The 20,262-nt window shown below is 40.8% G+C and overlaps 1 protein-coding gene across 1 annotated transcript in view; it reads right to left on the minus strand.

Annotated features, from left to right (window-relative positions):
• Positions 1-583: 583 nt before the first annotated feature.
• The window catches only part of LOC123793402 (uncharacterized), a 32,847-nt gene continuing 13,168 nt past the window's right edge, over positions 584-20,262 (minus strand). The window contains exons 8-10 of the mRNA XM_087866342.1: positions 14,920-15,015; positions 9,322-10,176; positions 584-681 (exon numbers count right to left, since the gene is read on the minus strand). Coding sequence (XP_087722468.1) covers positions 10,120-10,176; positions 14,920-15,015 — 153 coding nt within the window. The 3' untranslated portion in view covers positions 584-681; positions 9,322-10,119. The remainder of the gene's footprint in view (positions 682-9,321; positions 10,177-14,919; positions 15,016-20,262) is intronic.

Below are 20,262 nucleotides of genomic sequence, written 5' to 3' on the forward strand. Positions count from 1 at the left end.
CACTTGCTGATGGTCTTTTTTTTTTTTTTTCTAACATCTGGATGCTTAGATCTTAACTGCCCCTTGTCCATGATATTGACAAATGCTTTTGTGGTTAATTGTCTTATTTTAGGACGTTTTGCAGAAGTCATTCCTGCAAAGTCTGCAAAGCAGAATGTCAGGGTTGTCCTGTCTAAGCTGCAGAATAGGATGTCAGTGCTATTTTATTTTAACTGTCCTGACTCCATATTTTCTTGTTGGGGACCCTGACCCTGACTACCTAACTGTCCAACTACTAACTTTCCCCCCTCTGAAGAAGTGACCCTAACTGCTGGTAAGGGAAAGGGGGCGATGACTGGTCTAATTGCTTCCTGCTGGTTGGGGGCCTTGTTGAAGAATTGTAGTCAGGGTTTCATCCCCAGAGGTCTGTCTAAAGGTCCTCGGTAGAAGTCGGTAGGGGCTGTCTCCATTTGTGGCTGCATAGACAGGACCATCTGTAGCCTGATGGGCTCTAAACAAGAAAAGACAAATCAGATAAGGACATTTAGAATACAAAGTCTGGAAAGGAATAGAAGGGAGATGACTAATAGTGGGGCTCTTATACCAACAACAAAGGTCAGGTGGTCTCTCATTTGGATTCCTCAGAACCTAGTGGCCCAAATAGATGACCTCTCCTCTTTGTGCATGTCTCTCAGGGCACAGCTGTGAGAGAAGGTAAAAATAAATACAATTAGACATGTGGTAGCAGAATAATGATCTCCCAAAATGTGCACATCCTAACCACCAAATTCAGTGGCTGTGACCTCACATGGTACAAGGGACTCTAAATATAACAGTAGAGAGGAAGGCAAGATGGCAGAAGAGTAGGGGACCTCGTTTCATCTGGTCACTTGAATTTACCTTGATATCTATCAAATTATTCTGAATACCCACAAAATCAGCCTGAGATGTAAGAATATATGTCTGGATCTCTACAAGCAGAAAAACAACTGTTTGTTTGCAAGGTAGGATGTGCAGAGGCATGAATCTGTGGGGAGATATTGGAAGATAAACAGAAGTGGGAGGGAGTCTCCATAAGCTGGCTACCATTAAGTGATATAACAACAGAGCGCAAATCAGAACCCTTAGATATCTTCTCTGGTGAGAAATATCCCTTTCTGAAACGGGCTCATGGGATGAAAAGGGCAGAATTCTAAGTGGGTCATTGTGGTCTCAGGATCCCAGGAGATACAGAAAGAACAGGGGTGCCTGAACCACTACAATGCCCAAGAAGTGGAGCAGAGAAACTGGTTGTGATCGGTGAGCCCAGAAGGGACTCTCAGCAATCCGGTCAACATAAACCGCAAGGTAGGCCAGTAAGGAGACCACTCTCTGCCTGACCACCCTGTAAAGGACTGGAACTTGCAGGCTGTTACTATCCTCTGGGAGGGGCATAAAGGCTGCAGAGCAGGGTGCACACATGAGCCTCTCACAGTCCCAAAGATAGAAAGTGCAGTGATGGTCCGTGGGGCTCCCCCAGGGAAGACTGCAGTGGACACAAACCACGGGAGTCTGCAAACTTTGGTGCACATAGAAGTGGGGACCCTTTCACCTGGAGGGTTTATTGAAGAGGGGGGAACCATGATCTTGTGACTCTGGGCCAGAGATCCAGGCATAGCCATTTTTGCCCTGACACTCAGAAAATGGTGGAAAGCTTCCAGGGTACAAAAGCCACACAGACAACCAGCTCACCTCGAGCCCGTCCCCCTGACCAGGGTGGGGCAACTCCACCCAGGCAAAGACCCCTGAGAAGCAGCACAGCAGGACCCTCCCCCAGAAGGTGGACTGGATGAATAGGTGAAAGACGAGCTTAAGGATTCCACAGCACTGTAAAACTCCAGCACCAGGGAAAATATTATATTGAGCTCCAGGTTCTTCCTCACAACTCATTTATCCTTCGGTCTAAAATTTTCCATGTCTTTTTTTTTTTTTTTTTACCTTTTTCCCATCTCAGTGATATTCTTATTTTGCCAACTTACATTTTTAAGTCCCTTTTTAACTTCTATTATTTCATATCTACATTTTATAGATATATGTTTCATTCTAGTTCTTTTTTCACTCTATTCAATTATATGTATATGTTTTGCTTTCTTTGCAATTTTGGGATGTAGTGTCTTCTAACACACAGACCAAAATTCAATCAGGAACAAGTGGATCACCTTGCTTTATTCACCCAGTGAGATTATAGTCTCTCCTCCTCCATCTTTTTTTTATTGTTTTGTTTCACTTTGGCTGTTTGCTTTTCTGTGGTGGCTTCTGACCAATTCAGATTTTTTCTAGGGTGCATTCTGCTTGGGTTGTGGATGATATTTTGGACTCTGTTCATTTGCTCACCCATCTTTCCCTGGGCAGAATGACTAAAAGGAAGAATTCACAACAAAGGAAAGAACCAGAGTCAATGTTCTCTGCCACAGAGCTAATGGATATGGATATAAGTAAGATGTCAGAGATAGCATTCAGGATAGCAGTTAGGAAGTTAATAGCTAGGCTTGAAAAGAGCATAAATGACAATACAGAATCTCTAAGGGTGGAAATGAGATCTACTCAGGCCGAACTTAAAAATGCCATGAATGAGATGCATTCTAAATTGGATGCTGTAAGAGCTAGTGTCCATGAGGCGAAAGAGAAAGTAAGTGATCTAGAGGACAGACTGATGGAAAGGAAGGAAGTTGAGGAAAATAGAGAAAGACAATTAATAACCCATGAAGGAAGGCTTAAGAATTTAATGATGCTTTGAAACAAACCAGTGTCAGAATTACTGGGATCCCAGAGGGAGTGGAGAGAAAGAGAGGGCTAGAAGGTATATTTGAGCAAATCATGGCTTAGAACTTCCCTGATCTGGGGAAGGAAACAAGCATTCAAGTCCAAAAGCCAAAGAGGACCCCTCCCAAAATCAACAAAAATAGATCAACACCCCAACACATAATAGTGAAGCTTGCAAATCTTACAGCCAAAGAAGCTGTCCTGAGAGCAGCTAGGGAGAGGAGGATCCTTATATATGGAGAGAGAAACATCAGAATAACATCAGATCTATCCACAGAAACCTAGCAGGTAAGAGTGGGCTGGAAAGATATATTCAGGGTACTAAATGAGAAGAACATGCAGCCAAGAATAGTTTATCCAGCAAGGTTATCATTCAGAAAGGAAGGAGAGATAAAGAGCTTCCAGGACAGACAGAATCTAAAAGATTATGTGACCACCAAGCCAGCCCTGCAAGAAATCTTAAGGGGGATTCCGTAAGCAAAGAGAGACCCCAAGAGTAATATAGACCAGAAAGTAACATTCTACTGAAACAGGGACTTTACAGGCAATACAATGGCACTAAATTCATATCTTTCAATAGTTACTCTGAATGTAAATGGAGTATCATGTAAATGGTCAAACCAAAAGACACAGGGTATCACATTGGATAAAAAAGCAAAATCCATCCATATGCTGTCTACAACAGACTCATTTTAGACCTAAAGACACTTCTAGATTGAAAGTGAGGGGGTGAAGAACAATTTTTCATGCTAATGTACCTCAAAAGAAAGCTGGAGTAACAATCCTCATAGATTTGAAACCAAAGACTATAGTAAGGGATGAAGATGGACACTATATCATACATAAAGGGTCTATCCAACAAGAAGATCTAACAGGTAAATATCTATGCCCCCAACGTGGGAGCAGCCAATTATATAAACCAATTAATAACCAAAGTAAAGAAACATATTGATAATAATACATTAATAGTAGGGGACTTCAACACCCCTCTCACAGCAATGAACAGATCATCTACACAGAAAGATCAACAAAGACACAAGGGCTTTGAATGACACACTGGATCAGATAGACTTTGCAGATATATACAGAACATTCCAACCTAAATCAACAGAACTCTCATTCTTCTCAAATGCACATGGAACTTTCTCCAGAATAGATCAGATACTGGGTCACAAATCAGGTCTCAACCAATAACAAAAGATTGAGATTATTCTCTGCATACTTTCAGACCACAATGCTTTGAAACTGGAACTCAAACACAAGAAGAAATTTGGAAGGAACTCAAGAACTTGGGGGTTAAAGAGCATCCTGCTAAAGAATGAATGGGGCAACCAGAAAATTAAAGAAGAACTTAAACAATTCATGCAAACTAAAGAGGATGAAAACACATCAGTTCAAAACCTACAGGATACAGCAAAGGCGGTCCTAAAAGGGAAGTATATAGCAATATAGCCTCTCTCAAAAAATTAGAAAAATCTGAAATACACAAGCTAACCATATACCTAAAGGACCTGGAGAAAGAACAGTAAATATAGTCTAAACCCAGCAGGAGAAGAGAAATAATAAATATCAGAGCAGAAATCAATGAAATAGAAACCAGAAGAACAGTGGAACAGATCAACGAAACTAGAAGCTGGTTCTTTGAAAGAATTAATAAGATCAATAAACTTCTGGCCAAACTTATCCAAAGGAAAGGGAAAGGACCCAAATTAATAAAATCATGAATGAAAGGGGAGAGATCACAAGCAATATCAAGGAAATACAGACAATTGTTAGAATGTATTATTAGCAACTATATGCCAACAAATTAGGCAATCTGGAAGAAATGGGTGCATTTCTGGAAACTTACAAACAACAAAGACTAAAAGGAAGAGATGGAAAATCTTAACAGACCAATAACCAGCAAGGAAATTTGAAGTAGTAACCAAAAACCTCTCCCCCCCTCCAAAAAAAAGAGTCCAGGGACAGATAGCTTCCCAGGGGAATTCTACTAAACATATAAAGAAGAATTAATACCTACTCTCTGGAAGCTGTTTAAAAAACAAAAACAGAAGACAAACTTCCAAACTCATTCTATGAGGCCAGCATTACCTTTATTCTGAAACTAGGCAAAGATCCCATCAAAAAGGAGAATTACCGACCAATATCCCTGATGAATATGGATGCCAAAATTCTCAACAAGATCCTAGCCAATAGGATCCAATAATACATTAAATGAATTATTCACCATGACCAGATGGGATTTATTCCTGGGATACAAGGGTGGTTCAACATTCACGGATCAATCAATGTGATAGAACACATTAATAAAAGAAAATAACTATATGATCCTCTCAATTGCATTTGACAAAATGCAGCATCCTTTCTTGATTAAAACTCTTTAAAGTATAGGGATAGACAGAACATACCTCAACATTATAAAATCCATGTCTGAAAAGCCCACAGCAAATATGGTTCTCAATGGGGAAAAACTGAGAGCTTTTCCCATAAGGTCAGGAACATGACAGTGTGTCCACTCTCACCACTATTGTTCAACATAGTACTAGAAGTCCTAGCCTCAGCAATCAGACGACAAAAAGAAATAAAAGGCATTCAAATTGGCAAAGAAGAAGTCAAATTTTCTCTCTTCGCAGATGACATGATACTTTATGTGGAAAACCCAAAAGACTCCACCCCAAAATCGCTAGAACTCATACGGCAATTCAGTAATGTGATGGGATACAAAATCAATGCACAGAACTCAGTTGCATTTCTATACACTAACAATGAGACTAAAGAAAGAAAACTTAGGGAATCAATTTCATTTACAATAACAACAAAAATCATAAGATAACTAGGAATAAACCTAGCCAAAGAGGTAAAGGATCTGTACTCTAGAAACTACAGAACACTTATGAAAGAAGTTGAAGAAGACACAAAGAGATGGAAAAGCATTTCATGCTCATAGATTGAAAGAATAAACATTATGAAAATGTCTATGCTGCCCAGACTAATCTACACATTCAACGCCATCCCTATCAAAATACCATCAACATTTTTCACAGAGCTGGAAAAAACAATCCTAAGATTTGTATGTAATCAGAAAAGACCCTGAATCTCTGGAATGTTGAAAAAGAAAACCAAAGCTGGAGGCATCACAAGGCCTGACTTCAAGCTATATTACGAAGCTGTAATCATCAAGAAAGCATGTTACTGGCACAAAAACAGACACATAGATCCATGGAACAGAATCGAGAACCCAGAAATAGACCCTAACTCTATGGTCAACTAATCTTTGACAAAGCAGGAAAGAATATCCAATGGAAAAAAACACAGTCTCTTCAATAAATGGTGCTGGGAAAATTGGACAGCCACATGCAGAAAAATGAAACTGGACCAATCTCTTACAGCATACACAAAGATAAACTCTAAATGGATGAAAGACCTCCATGTGAGACAGGAATCCATCAAAATCCTAGAGAACACCCACAGTAACCTCTTCGACCTTGGCCACAGCAACTTCTTGTAAGACATGTCTCTAAAGGCAAGGGAAATGTACTTTTGGGACTTCATCAAGATAAAAAGCTTCTGCACAGCAAAGGAAAGAGTCAACAAAACCAAAAGGAAACCTACAGAATGGGAGAAGATCTTTGCAAAGACCATGACAGATAAAGGGTTGGTATCCAAGATCTATAAAGAACTTAGCAAACTCAACACACAAAGAACAAATAATCCAATCAAGAAATGGACAGAAGAGGGATACAAACCATGAGAGAATCTGGGAAACAAACCAAGGGTTACAGAAGGGAGGGGTAAGGGGATGGGGTAACTGGGTGATGGGTATTAAGGAGGGCACATCTTGGGATGAGCACTAAGTGTTATATGCAACTAATGAATCATTGAACACTACATCAAAAAATAATAAAATAAAATAACAAAATAAAATAAAATAAAATAATCAACCAAAAGCCAACTGCTCTTTATTATCACCTCAACCAGCAATTCTAAAACATCTGTGATAAAATATTCCTTTCCTGAAAAAATATTTTATTGGTCTAAGTTCTAAATCTAAACTAATGCTGTGGTTACCATTGGCTCTCAACATAGATATTAGCAAATTAGCATTTTTTATAACTTGCTTTTAAGAAACATCATATTCTACAGATAATTTCAATTCTGGAAATTCCAGTGATACAGCAGGCCCCTCAGCTCCTGACTCAGCCAAGTGTGCCCCTTCCCAATTGTAAGGCCCCTTCATGCTAGGTCAGTGCATCCATCTGGGCAAACTACGTATCTCTGTGTCTAAACAGGAGATTCAAAGGAAGCGATGACAGCACTGACGATGTAAAGACAGAAGAAGTAAATTGAGTTATTTTACCTCTACTTGGACTTTTTATTTGAGTTTAAAATTTAAAACACTGAAAAGGAGGACAGATTCCAAGTGGTACTATTTTTCTTTAGTAAGAGTAGGCATGAAATGGAATAATTTCATTTCACAATTACCGTGGAAAATAATTTTGTCTAAAAAAGGAAAAAGGTGTTAAAAAAAATCCACTCCATTGTCACACAGGTCATCCTCAGCCTCTCAGCTCTCCTGACTTTTATTAAGACATAATGCTTAGAGTGGAAAAGCTTGGTGGCCCCAAACAAAAAAGACACCAAAATATGGGTTTTGGTGAATCCTCTTGTAATCAAATAAACACAAACCTATGATAGGTCTTCATGCCTTCTCTGTCATGTATATATTTTTGTTACAGGCACACTGCAAAATTAGAAGGAAGATATCATGGCCCATGTTGGGATGTTCTGGATTCAGTTATAGCATAGTGCAGGGCAGCAGGATGCAGTATTAATTTCCGCATACCCCAAGTTGTCCCAGAATGCCTAAGTCCTGAGAGAGAATCCCTTGAGCACAAAGCAATGAAATACTAAAGGTATTTTATATTATGCAGGTGACAAACTCATAGCAGAGCTCCATGCCTGACCTATCCCTCTTAATTCATGCTTCCTAAGAGTGCGCATGATTCCTAAGAGCTCTCAGCTGGCTCAGTCAGTAGAGCCTGCAACTCTTGATCTCTGGGTTGTAAGTTCCAGCCCCACGTTGCGTGTAGAGATTACTTAAAAATCTATTCGTGGGGTGCCTGGGTGGTTCAGTTGGTCAGGTGCCCAACTCTTGATTTCCACTGAAGTCATGATCTCAGGGTCCTGGGATTGAGCCCCACCCTGAGAGAGGCTCCACAATCAAGCGAGGAGTCTGCTTGAGGATTCTCTCCCCTCACTCTGCCCCTCCTCTCTCTCTCTCATAAATAAATCTATAAGAAAGAAAAAGAAAGAAAAGAAAGAAAGAAAGAAAGAAAGAAAGAAAGAAAGAAAGAAAAGAAAAGAAAAGAAAAGAAAGAGGCAGAAGACATGAACAAACCTTTTCTAAAGAAGACATACAAATGGCCAACAGATACATGAAAAAATGCTCCACGTCAGTAGCCATCAGGGAAATACAAATCAAACCACTCTGAGAGATCACCTCACACCAGTTAGAATAGCCAAAATTAACAAGACAGCAAAGAACAAATGCTGGAGAGGATGTGGAGAAAGGGGAACCCTCCTCTTACACATTTGGTGGGAATGCAAGCTGGTGTAGCTGCTCTGGAAAACAGTATGGAGGTTACTCAAGAAGTTAAAAGTAGAGCTACTCTATGACTCAGCAATTGCACTACTGGGTATTTATACCTAAGATACAGATGTAGTGAAAAGAAGGGGCACCTGCATCCCAATGTTCATAGCAGCAATGTCCACAATAGCCAAACTGTGGAAGGAGCCGAGATGTTCTTCAACGGACGAGTGGATAAAGAACATGCGGTTCATATATACAATGGAATATTACTCAGCCATCAGAAAAGATGAATACTTACCATTTGCATCGACATGAATGGAACTAGAGGGTATTAAGCTAAGTGAAATAAGTCAATCAGAAGAAGATAATTATATGATTTCACTCATATGTAGGACTAAAGAAACAAAACAGAGGATCAGTGAGGAAGGGAGTGAAAAAGAAAACAAGATGAAATCAGAGAGGAAGAAAAACTGTAAGAGACTCTTAATCATAGGAAACGAACTGAGGGTTGCTGAAGGGGGGGGAGTGGGGAGATGGAGTAACTGGGTGATGGGCATTAAGGAGGGCACCTGATGTAATGAGCACTGGGTGTTATATACATCTGATAAATCACTGACCTCTACCTCTGAAATTAATAATACACTATATATGTTAATTAATTGGATTTAAATAAAATAAAATAAAATTAAAAAAAATTGTGTTGTGAAACTGGATATCCCCATGTAAAAGAACCTCTTACAGAAATGACTAAAAAATGGATCAAAGACCTCAATGAAAGTCCTAAAAATGTCTCCCTGCAGGGGTGTGCCTGGTTCCTGGCAAGGTCAGCTGCTCTCGGACTCTTCCAGCCTTGGGCTTTAGGAAACGCAATGCTTTCATGCATTTCCAAGGCAATTTTAAGCCCAAAAAGGAATGCTCTAAGCAGGAAGAGCTTCGCCTTCTTGTCTCACCCATGGAGTGGACAGTGCTTCTCAGACCTTCAAAGCATCCTTCTAGGATGAGCCCATTTGTGCTGGAATCTATAGACACATGCTTGGTTCTGTAGGGAAGCGTCCAGGATGGAGAACAGCCGCCCTTCTGTGCTGTTGCTGTTGTGAACCAGGAATATTTATTTTTCACTTAAAAAGAAAACATAGTGTTACTGTTGACACTAAGTGAATGAACATTTTAAAACATTTTAGAGAGAAAGGAAGAGAGTTTTATTCAAACCCAAGTCAGGACAGCTGTCTGGGAGACACAATCTTCACAAAGAAGGGAGTGCTCCGGGGAAGGAACATTTGGGGCAGGGTTATATATTTGTTCTGCTTTGTTTTACGTACAGAGTTACACATCACAATGAGGAAGAAGATTCCAGAAAGCGATAGACTTTTTCTTATGTTTTCAGAATGTGCAAGTCAGTATGACTTTAATCTTATGGGAGCCAGAGAGGTTCTTTTGTATTCTTACCTTGATGTTGGCAATGGCCTTTTTTGGTTATCTTTTTCTTTTCGAAGCAGATGGACAACATGTGCTTGAGGCAGAAATAGGGCCCATGCTTTGAGGTTTTGCCCAGTCATTTTGAGCTGGGTAAAATGTTAAAGAATAGCTTCCCTGGAAGGCCAAGATCAGGGCCCACAGATGGTATGAGATAAAAATTACTCTTATCCTTATCATTACTACCAAATGGAGGAGCTTGAGACGAAAGCACCTTTCACATAGTACAAAGAAATCAAAAGGTCCCCTACAGAAGGTTATCTGCTCCATGGTCATCACAGGTAACAGAGGCGTTCATGGTCTCTGGACTCCTCCCCTTGTCCTGCCCAAATCTGAAGAACAGAGATCATTTACAGTCAGAATTTTAGAACTGCTAGACATCCTAGAGATGTCTGGCACCATCCCCTTGGACTACAGAATACAACAGAGTAGCTCACTGTCACAACATGAAAGTGCCCCTGGATGCACTAAGTTCTTTCTCTGCAAATTTTGCCTCATGGAAATCATAATCATAACATAGAAACACTACGATGGTTGGGAAGTAAATAATCGGAGGTAAGAGAATATTTTAGCAATCTTTAGAAGCATTGTCTCACTCTGTAGTAGAGGCCGAGTGTTTTTAAATACTATTTCTGACCTTACAGCACACTCTGAACATACCAGAGCCTAAATAAATTTTAAAAAGATAGATCTTTCAGTAACTTTAATATCAGAAAAAATATTACAGTATCTCTATTCCTAGGCATCTTTAGGTATCTTACTCAAAGGTCCTCCACTGAGATAATTATCTTCATGATCACGATTGGCAGAGGTGAAAAGGGCAGCCTAATTCGTTCCAGTTGGCCACACAACAAGAAAATCCTAATACTTCCTAGGTTTCCAGATTGAGAAGACCAGAGATAAGAGGGAAATGGTACCCTGTATGGAAGAACAAGGGATTTGGAGTCAGTTTGGAAATCCCACTTAGGTTTCTACACTAAAATCCTCTGTAATTCATATCGTCTCTGAGCCCTTGTCTAACCGTCTAGAAAATGGGACTCATTCTATCTACACCCTAGTCAAGAAGCTGCTATTGTGTCGTATTTCTCTCAGAAATTATGTTGTTAGACTGGTGGGGACAATAGCACCATCGTCACTAGGAGTGGGGAGCTTCCCATTTCCATATGGCCATGTTGACCCCCTTAACTCAGGGCCACCAGAAAGGACAACTGGGGGTGGGGAACACAGGCCAAGGTTGCCAGGTATGGCTGGGACACGCAGAACTCTGATAGGGGCTTAACTCCTGTCTACCTTATGATAGTGAGTGCTCTTCACAGACGAAGGGCCATTGTGTGTGAGCCCTGATGTAGAAAAGATTGAGAATTTCCATTTCGATTCCCTCTCTGACCCTTAGGAGATGCAGCAAAGTTACACTGAATTTTTGAAACATGGAGGGACTTTCTGGATTTCTTTTCATTATGACTAGGGCTCCATTCCTTGGTGGCCTACAAATATAATCTAGTTAATTTCAGGATTTTAAAATTTGTAGACATGATTCATGGCCCATCTATTTGGGTAAATAGTCTATGACCACTGGAAAATAATGTATTCTGCACTTATTATGGAATGTTTCATAGATGTCAATTAGGTCACATTTGTTACCAATGTTTTGTCTGCTTTTTTGATCAGATATGGAGAAAGGTATATTAAAATTTCTGAACAATGAGACTCTATTCAACATTGCATTGGAGAATCAACCCAGTGTTATACGGCAAGAGGAACCAAAAGTGTAAGAATGGAGGGGATAATTGTGACTACTCACAGATAGGATTGTGTACATAGAAAATCCAAAATAGTCTATAAATACCCTATTAGAATTAAATATGGAATTTAGAAATTTGAGATGGATTGTATCCATCTCATTAGACAGTTTCTGGAAGAAAATGTAGAACATGGCGATCTTGGGGTAGGCCACAGAGTGTACTAACCATTTAAAAGAATTCAGTGGGTGGTGCCTGCATGGCTCAGCTGTTAAGCATCTGCCTTTGGCTCTGGTCATGATCCCAGGGTCCTGCAATGGAGCCCCCTATTGGGCTTCCTGCTGGGCAGGAAGCGTGCTTCTCCCTCTCAACCTCCCCTTAAAAATGTGACATCTCTCCCTATCTTTTGACCACTAAGAAAATGAAAAGGTGAGCCACAGACTGGGAAGTAAAGATTTGCAATACACACACTGACAAAGACTTGTCAATAAAGACTTCCTACTCATGAACCATAAAAAGACCGTCTATTTAAAAACGAATATTTCACAAAAGATGTACTGATGGCCAACAAGCACAGGAAAGGGTGCTCCACAGTATTATGTTCAGGAACATCCAGGCCTTTCCTAAAACAAAAATATACACACAAACCAGTATTCCCTAGATGGATGACATCCTTATTTCTGAGGACAACTTGGAGAACAGACGAGCATCCAAGTCAAGTGATGGAATTCCTGATGCTCAGAGGATGGATAATTGACCTAAGTTAGGGCTGACGATCTCAAATTACAGCACAATTTCTAGGCATCATTCAGTCCTCCGAAGGCAGACAACTACCACACCCCTTCATGTAACACAGGTTGCTTCCCAACCCCTACCATAAAGGAAGAAGTTCAGAAACAGATAAGACTGGTAGGAAAGAGCAGAAATCACATGTGGGGATTATCCTGAAACACACTGATCACATAACTAGTGTAAGGAAGTGTAGGGAACTGACATGGACACAGACCCAAGAGGTACTTCTTTGGGAAATGCTGTCTGAAATCGTCACATGCTGGCACCAGCTAATGAGGGCTCTGAGCATACCCTAGAATGCCTATACTCACAAGGCTTTGAGACATGGTCTCCGAGGACTGAAACTCTTCAAGACCTCAAAGTTTACCAGATTGACTGATGGGATTCCCGTGTTCTGAGAACAGATACCAACTACTTGAAAGGCTCATCTGGGTTCTCTCAGAGGCCCTACAAAAAGCTGAACCATTCCCTGAAAATCAATCTCTCTCTCACACAAACACACACACATGCACACACACAACCTGTCATTGGTCTAATTCATCAATTACTTAAACATTCAGGACTCTTCCTAACTTTTCTTTTTCTAATTGATATTTGTACTCACACGAAGTGTCATCATTTCTAATTAACACTAATGTCAAAATAGAGACGCACTGACACAATATTCACAAAATGGAACTTTCTTGTAATTTTCAACATAGCATTTTTAAAAGATCGTACATATTTTAGTTATTTTGGTAACTCATACAGGAGAAAATCTGCATCGAAAAACTCTAAACACTGACATTGAGTTTTAAGCCTAGAGAACAAAAATTGTTGAATTTCACAGATAATAAGGAACCAAAGGGAAAGCATGGAAGTTGTAGTCTAATAATTTTACACATATGCATCCTCTATTATCCTACTACTGAGGGGCATATTTTATGACCACTCTATATGCATAAATTTCTTCCAATGTGGGCCTGCACAGGTATAATGAATGTACCGCAGTAGAATGAAATGTCTGGGAACGACTTGGTGGTATCCGTAATGAACAATTAAATTTCGTTCTTGTATTTGGTGAACTTCCACTGTCTGTCCCTTTAGACAATGGACCATCTATAAAAACCAGTACAGCTTTTCCATTTCAAGAACAATCACCACTGAGAAGAAACTAACTTCCAATTCCTAAAGCAATACACAGACTGAGTTCCATTTAACTCCCCTTTAGTCACCTTCTCTGTGGGTTCTAAACTATTTCCTTTCCTCCTTTCCATGCTGAGCAAGGAGCCCGATGCGAAGCTCGATTCCAGAACCCTGGGATCATGATGTGAGCCAAAGGAAGACACTTAACTGGCTGAGCCACCCAGCAGCCCCATCCATATTTTTCTGAAGCCAAAGGACACTTTCTCACATGACTTCACATGACTTCTCGTGATACCAGACACCTGCGCTTTGCCTCTAGGAGGTAGGAGATGAAGGCAATTGCAAACTCTCACAGTGGCTTCCCAAATACAAGGACCCACCTGGTGACAGTGAGACCCTTATGAGCCCACGACAGGGTGCTTGACACTCGCCTATGGCTGGGCTGGCCCAGAGAACCAAAAGTGTTTCCCTGGCTGATGTCTCTGGGGAACAGACGTCCCACATTGTGAATGAGTCCCTGCCCCTGAGCTGTCCAGAGATGGCCATCCTCAGGGAGGATGAGGATCAAGGACAAGCCAGAGGAGACCTCATCTGTCTCTTTTATCTTTTCATATTGTGGACAGTGGACAACTAGCTGCCTACAAGTCCCCAGCTACCTTAGTCTCATCTGTGAACAACCCAGAGGTTTTACAAAACACTTAAGATTTTGTCGTCACAACTGCCCAAATATTTACATGTAAATAGATAAGAGTGCAATCAGTTCCTTAATTTTAAATGTAAATATGTGAATACATTCTTATTTTCTAAAGATTTATTTATTTATTTTAGGGAGGAGAGAGGGTGGGAGGGAGGGGCAGGAAGAGGGAGGAAGAATCTCAGGCGGACTCCGCACTGAGCACCCAGACCTAAGCAGGGCTCGATCTCAGATCATGACCTGAGGTGAATCCAGGAGTGGGATACTTAACTGACTACACCACCCAGTCGACCCAATAAATTCTTCATTTCATCCATAACCAACTGCTATGGGGTCACGGAGCTAATAATTAGGCACATTCTCATCTTTAGCATGAATATAGAGGAAGACAACCAAATTCTACCAAACTTCTAATGTGGGGAAGGGTGACAAAAATCTCAAATCTGCCAAAACACTCTTCGGTTTATATCCATAGGTTTTAATGATTTACTCAAACAATTTTCAAGTTATCTCTTTTTCATCAAACATACAAGGTTTACTTAAAGTCAACTAGTCTTTGCATTGAAGTTCCAAATGGTTTGGTTTTTACCCAGATGGTAAAGTCGTCACTACAGAAAAATGGAAGGAAGCTGTTGGGTGGTTGTAGCAGTTCCTCATAGATCGGTAAGTTCCAGCTTCATTTACCATATTTAGCCTAAAGAAATTAAGTCTTTCCTGCTACAAACCTTCTTCCATTTGAATTTTCTGTTAGTCCCATAGCAGTTAGATTCCATCCTGAGAGTTACAGGGAGAACTGGCAAAGACACTGGACTCTGGGTGTCCTGAAGGGGGAAGGAATGACCTGCTGTGAATGCTTTGCATCCCAGGCCATGCACCCTGTTGCCACCTCACACACTCAAAATGCTTTCATACTAGTGTGGCATTACCTGGTAATGCCGAGCCATACTCACATTCCTAGATGCAATGTTTTATAGGGTAACACAATCACCCAGCCCAAGACATGCATATAAGAACCCTCCACAGCAGCGTTGCTGGTATTAGCAGGTGACCACCCCGGGCCACCCACATGACCCACCATTGCCACCCCACGTGGTGCTAGTTAGGCTCATTACCTCTCCCGGCCCTAGAGGGCGCTCGTTATGAGACTTCCGGTTGGGCGGGCACTTGACCTACCTGGGAGAGGCACGTGACTCGCCCCCCCCCACGTCACCCGACCCCGAGCCGCCCCAGGTGGTACTAATTAGGCTCATTACCTCTCCGGGCACTAGAGGGTGCTAGCTATGGGACTTCAGGTTGGGTCTGCTCCTGGTGCCCACCTGACCGTCCTGGGCCGCCCACGTGACCCCCACGTGACTGTAATGGACCTGCCCCTCAGGGACACATGACCGGTTGGGGGCACCCACGTGACCCACCCATGGGGCCCACGTCCCCTGCAGGTGACACACGCTTGACGGGCACGTGACCCACCCCTGCCGCCCATGTAACCCCGCTGCTGCCGCCCCACATGCTGCTAATTAGGCTCATTACCTCTCGCGCCACTGGAGTGCGCTCGCTATGGGGCTTCAGTTTGGGCGAGCCTGTGACCCGCCCGCAAGAAGCAAGTCACCCGCTCCTGGCGCCCACCGGACCGGCCCCAGGCCGTTCACGTGACCCGCACGTGACTGGAACGGCCCCGCCCCTGCCGGGTACGCGACCTTCTGGGGATACCCACTTGACCTGCCCACGGGGCCCATATGACCCACATGTGCTCACGCTTGAATGGCACGTGACCCACCCCTGGCACCCACATGACCCGCGGCTGGGCCCCACATAGTGCTAATTAGGCTCATTACCTCTCCCGGCACTAGAGGGCGCTCGCTATGAGACTTCCGGTTGGGCGAGCCCGTGACCCACTCCTGATGTCCATGTGACCATCCCAGGCCGCCCACGTGACCTGAACGTGACTGGAACAGCCACGTCCCTGCCGGGCAAGTGACTGGCTTGGGATGCCCATGTGACCTGCCCGTGGGGCCCATGTGACCCGCAGGTGAGATGCGCTTCACAGGCACGTGACCTGCCCCTTTTGCCCATGTGACTCCCCCTTACTGCCCACGTGGTGGTAATTAGGCTCATTTTTTCTTAAGCACCCCATTATAGTTCACGTCCTGCTCTATAGCAGGGTTCCTAAGAGATTCCTTTTAGGTACCCCTCTATAATTCAAGTCCTGCGCTATAGCGGGGGCCTACCAGGTTTCTCTTAGGCACCCCATTATAGTCCAAGTATTTATTTTCTCTTCTGTTGTATATTTTGGAAAGTGAGGAGATTTGTGAGTCAACATTCTTCAGTTCCTTTCTTGGCTATTGTTCCTCCAAGTTGTGTTCCCTACTGCCTGGCTCTGGGCCGCCATTCATTTTGCTGTTATTTATGACCTAGGATTCAAGGATACAAATAGTCTCACAGCCAATGTGATACCACTGCAGGAAAGAGGGGAATTGGGTATTACGTACTAATATGGGGAGGTTCAGTTCTCCTAATTGACCCTAGAGTCCTGTCTCTGACACTAACATTCAAAATTATGTGGAAAAAAGAAAGGACATTGCACTGGAAGATTTGAAAACCATCTCCTAATTATTACTTCTCTACCATCCAAGGCCATAGCACCCAAGAAACGAAATGTGTATGTGTTCCTCCTATTAATCAAAATAGTCTATTAATAAAAGCACTTTGCTAAAAGGATTTTCCCAAACCATGGGACATGAAGCTTCTGTACTAATTGTATTAGAAATTTGTTTTTATAATAAAAATTTTAAATAATTTTTCCAGAAGTGAACTTTTCAAACTGTGGTTTTTGGAAAACTGTAAAAGATATATTTAAAAAATTTTAAGTATGTCACTTTTATTTCTGGGGACTGAAAATTAATATAACACCATCACTGTCAGCCAAAATAGGACAGAGCTAAGGTGCATGGCACAGAGTCACAGTTTCAGTGATCTAAAATTACCTTGATATGATTTTAAGCTCATAGGAAGAGATTTGGAACTAAAGAATATATAAGGATATATTAACCTTTTCTCAGAGGTTATATAGCAGATGAGAAGAGCTCTCAAAAAATTTCTTCTGTAGTTTATTCAGACAAATACCACCTCCAAAAAAGGCATCTGAAAGAATACAGTTGGCCAGGAAATTAAGGTTGAAAATGAACACTGCTAGAAATGATGAGTTTGGAAAATGAGTATGTTTTCCTTAAGATATGAAGTGGGGGGGAAAAAGGAGAAAGGAATATGATTTATGATGATTTTGCATCTGGTAGTAAACAAAGTGGACTAGTCAGGATGATTCAGCCTACAGATAGATACTGTCATATCGTGATTTACAGCCAGGGATCTGGGAGTGCATGAAAGATGCTATCTACATTGATTGTATAGTCTTATTTCATCAGAATCCAGATCTTTAAAATAAATGGAAGGCATTTGATAACATTTGTATAGTAAATTGTGGAGAATTGATTACAAGTGATAAAATAAAAAGATATTGGAAATGAACTGGTGAAAAAGATTAAAAACCTATAATTGCATGTGAAAGTAAAACTGGTTTACTCAGCTCTGGATCTGGGCTCTATTTTCTTATGGTTTGACAGGCAATTTAAACCACAAAATTAAACAGTAAAGGATATGGCTTTAGAAATAAATGAATTTAAAGAGCTACAGTTTTTAAACTCTCAGAAGAAATTCAAACTTCTTACAACATTCTTTGTTGTTCTAGTGTTCCTTTTATTTAGCAAAGGCTTTTGTTTGCAGCAGTTTACAGTGAATGACCAACATGGACTTATGGTAACATTTTACCATTGAAGCACAGCTTTCATGAAATATCGGAAGAAATTATCTTTGTCCCAGATCTTTTATCACAAAGTTGTTCAAGTGATTGCCAATTGCAAAACCTACTTGGAGATTTTTCTTTTAAGCATTAGGCTATTTTATTTGTATTTTTGATAAGTGCTAGTTATTTTAACCCTAACCCATAACCAGCAAAGAAATCGAATCAGTAATCAAAAACCTCCCCACAAACAAAAGTCCAGGACAAGATGGCTTCACATGAGAACCCTAAGAAACATTTAAAAAAGAGTTAATACCTACTCTTCTCAAACTATTCCAAGAAATAAAAAAGGAAAGAAAACTTCTAAATTCATCTTATGAGACCAGGATTACTCTGATACCAAAACCAGTTAAAGACATCACTAAAAAAGGGAACTACTGACCCATGTCTCTGATGAACATAGATGCAAAAATGCTTAACAAAATATTAGAAAACCAAACCCGACAATACCTTAAAAAAATCAATCAAGTAGGATTTATTCCTGGGTTGTGAGGATGGTTCAATATTCACAAATCTATCAATGTGATACATCACATCATTAGGAGAAAAAATAAAAAACCACATGATCATTTCAACAGATGAAGAAAAAGCATTTGACAAAGGACAACATTCATTCATGATAAAAATCCTCAACAAAATAGGTTTAGAGGGAACATACCTCAACATAATTAAGACTGTATACAAAAGAAAAAATGAACTTGTGGGACTTCATCAAGATAAAAAGCTTCTGCACAGCCAAGGAAACAGTCAAAAAAACTAAGAGGCAGCCCACGGAATGGGAGAATATATTTGCAAGTGACACTACAGATAAAAGACTGGTATCCAAGATCTACAAAGAACTTCTCAAACTCAATACACAAGAAACAAATAAATCATAAAATGGGCAGAAGATATGAATAGACACTTTTCCAATGAAGACATACAAATGGCTAACAGACACAAGAAAAAAATGTTCAAAATCATTGGCCATCAGGGAAATTCAAATCAAAACCACACTGAGATACCACCTTACACCAGTTAGAATGGAAAAAATTGACAAGGCAAGAAACAATTGTTGGAGAGGATGTGGAGAAAGGGGATCCCTTCTACATTGTTGGTGGGAATGCAAGTTGGTACAGCCACTTTGGAAAACAGTGTCGAGGTCCCTTAAAAAGTTAAAAATCGAGCTACCCTATGATCCAGCCATTGCACTACTGGCTATTTACCCCAAAGATACAGACGTAGTGAAGAGAAGGGCCATATGCACCCCAATGTTCATGGCAGCATTGTCCACAATAGCTAAATTGTGGAAGGAGCCGAGATGCCCTTCAACAGATGACTGGATTAAGAAGATGTGGTCCATATATACAATGGAATATTACTCAGCTATCAGAAAGAACGAGTTCTCAACATTTGCTGCAACATGGACGGCACTGGAGGAGATAATGCTAAGTGAAATAAGTCAAGCAAAGAAAGACAATTATCATATGATTTCTCTCATCTATGGAACGTAAGAACTAGGAAGATCAGTAGGGGAAGAAAGGGATAAAGAAAGGGGGTAATCAGAAGGAGGAATGAAGCATGAGAGACTATGGGCTCTGAGAAACAAACTGAGGGCTTCAGAGGGGAGGGGGTGGAGGAATGGGATAGGCTGGTGATGGGTGGTAAGGAGGGCATGTATTGCATGATGCAATGGGTGTTATACACAACTAATGAATCATGGAACTTTACATCAAAAACCAGGGATGTACTGTATGGTGACTAACATAATACAAAATATTATTATAAATAAAAAAATATATGAATTTTGGGAGGACACATCATACCATCCACCACAACCACTAATTCAAAAAATATTAACCTACATTTTCTTCTAATAGTGTTTTATTTTTATGTCTGTGATCCACTGTGAATTAATTTTTGTTTACGGCTTGAAGTAGGAGTGAAGATTCATTTCTTTCCATATGGACATACAATTGTTCCGGTACCATCTGTAAATAAAACTTCGCATTCCCTCTTTTAATTGCTTTGATGTCTTGAAAAAATCAGATTACTATATAAATATGTATCTATTTCTGGACTATGTTCTGTTCTTTTTATTTGTCTATACTTATGCCAAAATTTCACCATCTTGATCACTGTATTTTTATAAAAGTCTAGAGTCAGGTAGAACTGTTCTCTTTCAAGATTATTTTAACTACTCTAGATTCTTTCCTTTTTCATATAAATTTCAAAA

The sequence above is a fragment of the Ursus americanus genome, chromosome 13 (assembly GCF_024610735.1).
Source record: "Ursus americanus isolate L20-20 chromosome 13, mUrsAme1.1.p, whole genome shotgun sequence".
Lineage (NCBI taxonomy): Eukaryota > Metazoa > Chordata > Mammalia > Carnivora > Ursidae > Ursus > Ursus americanus.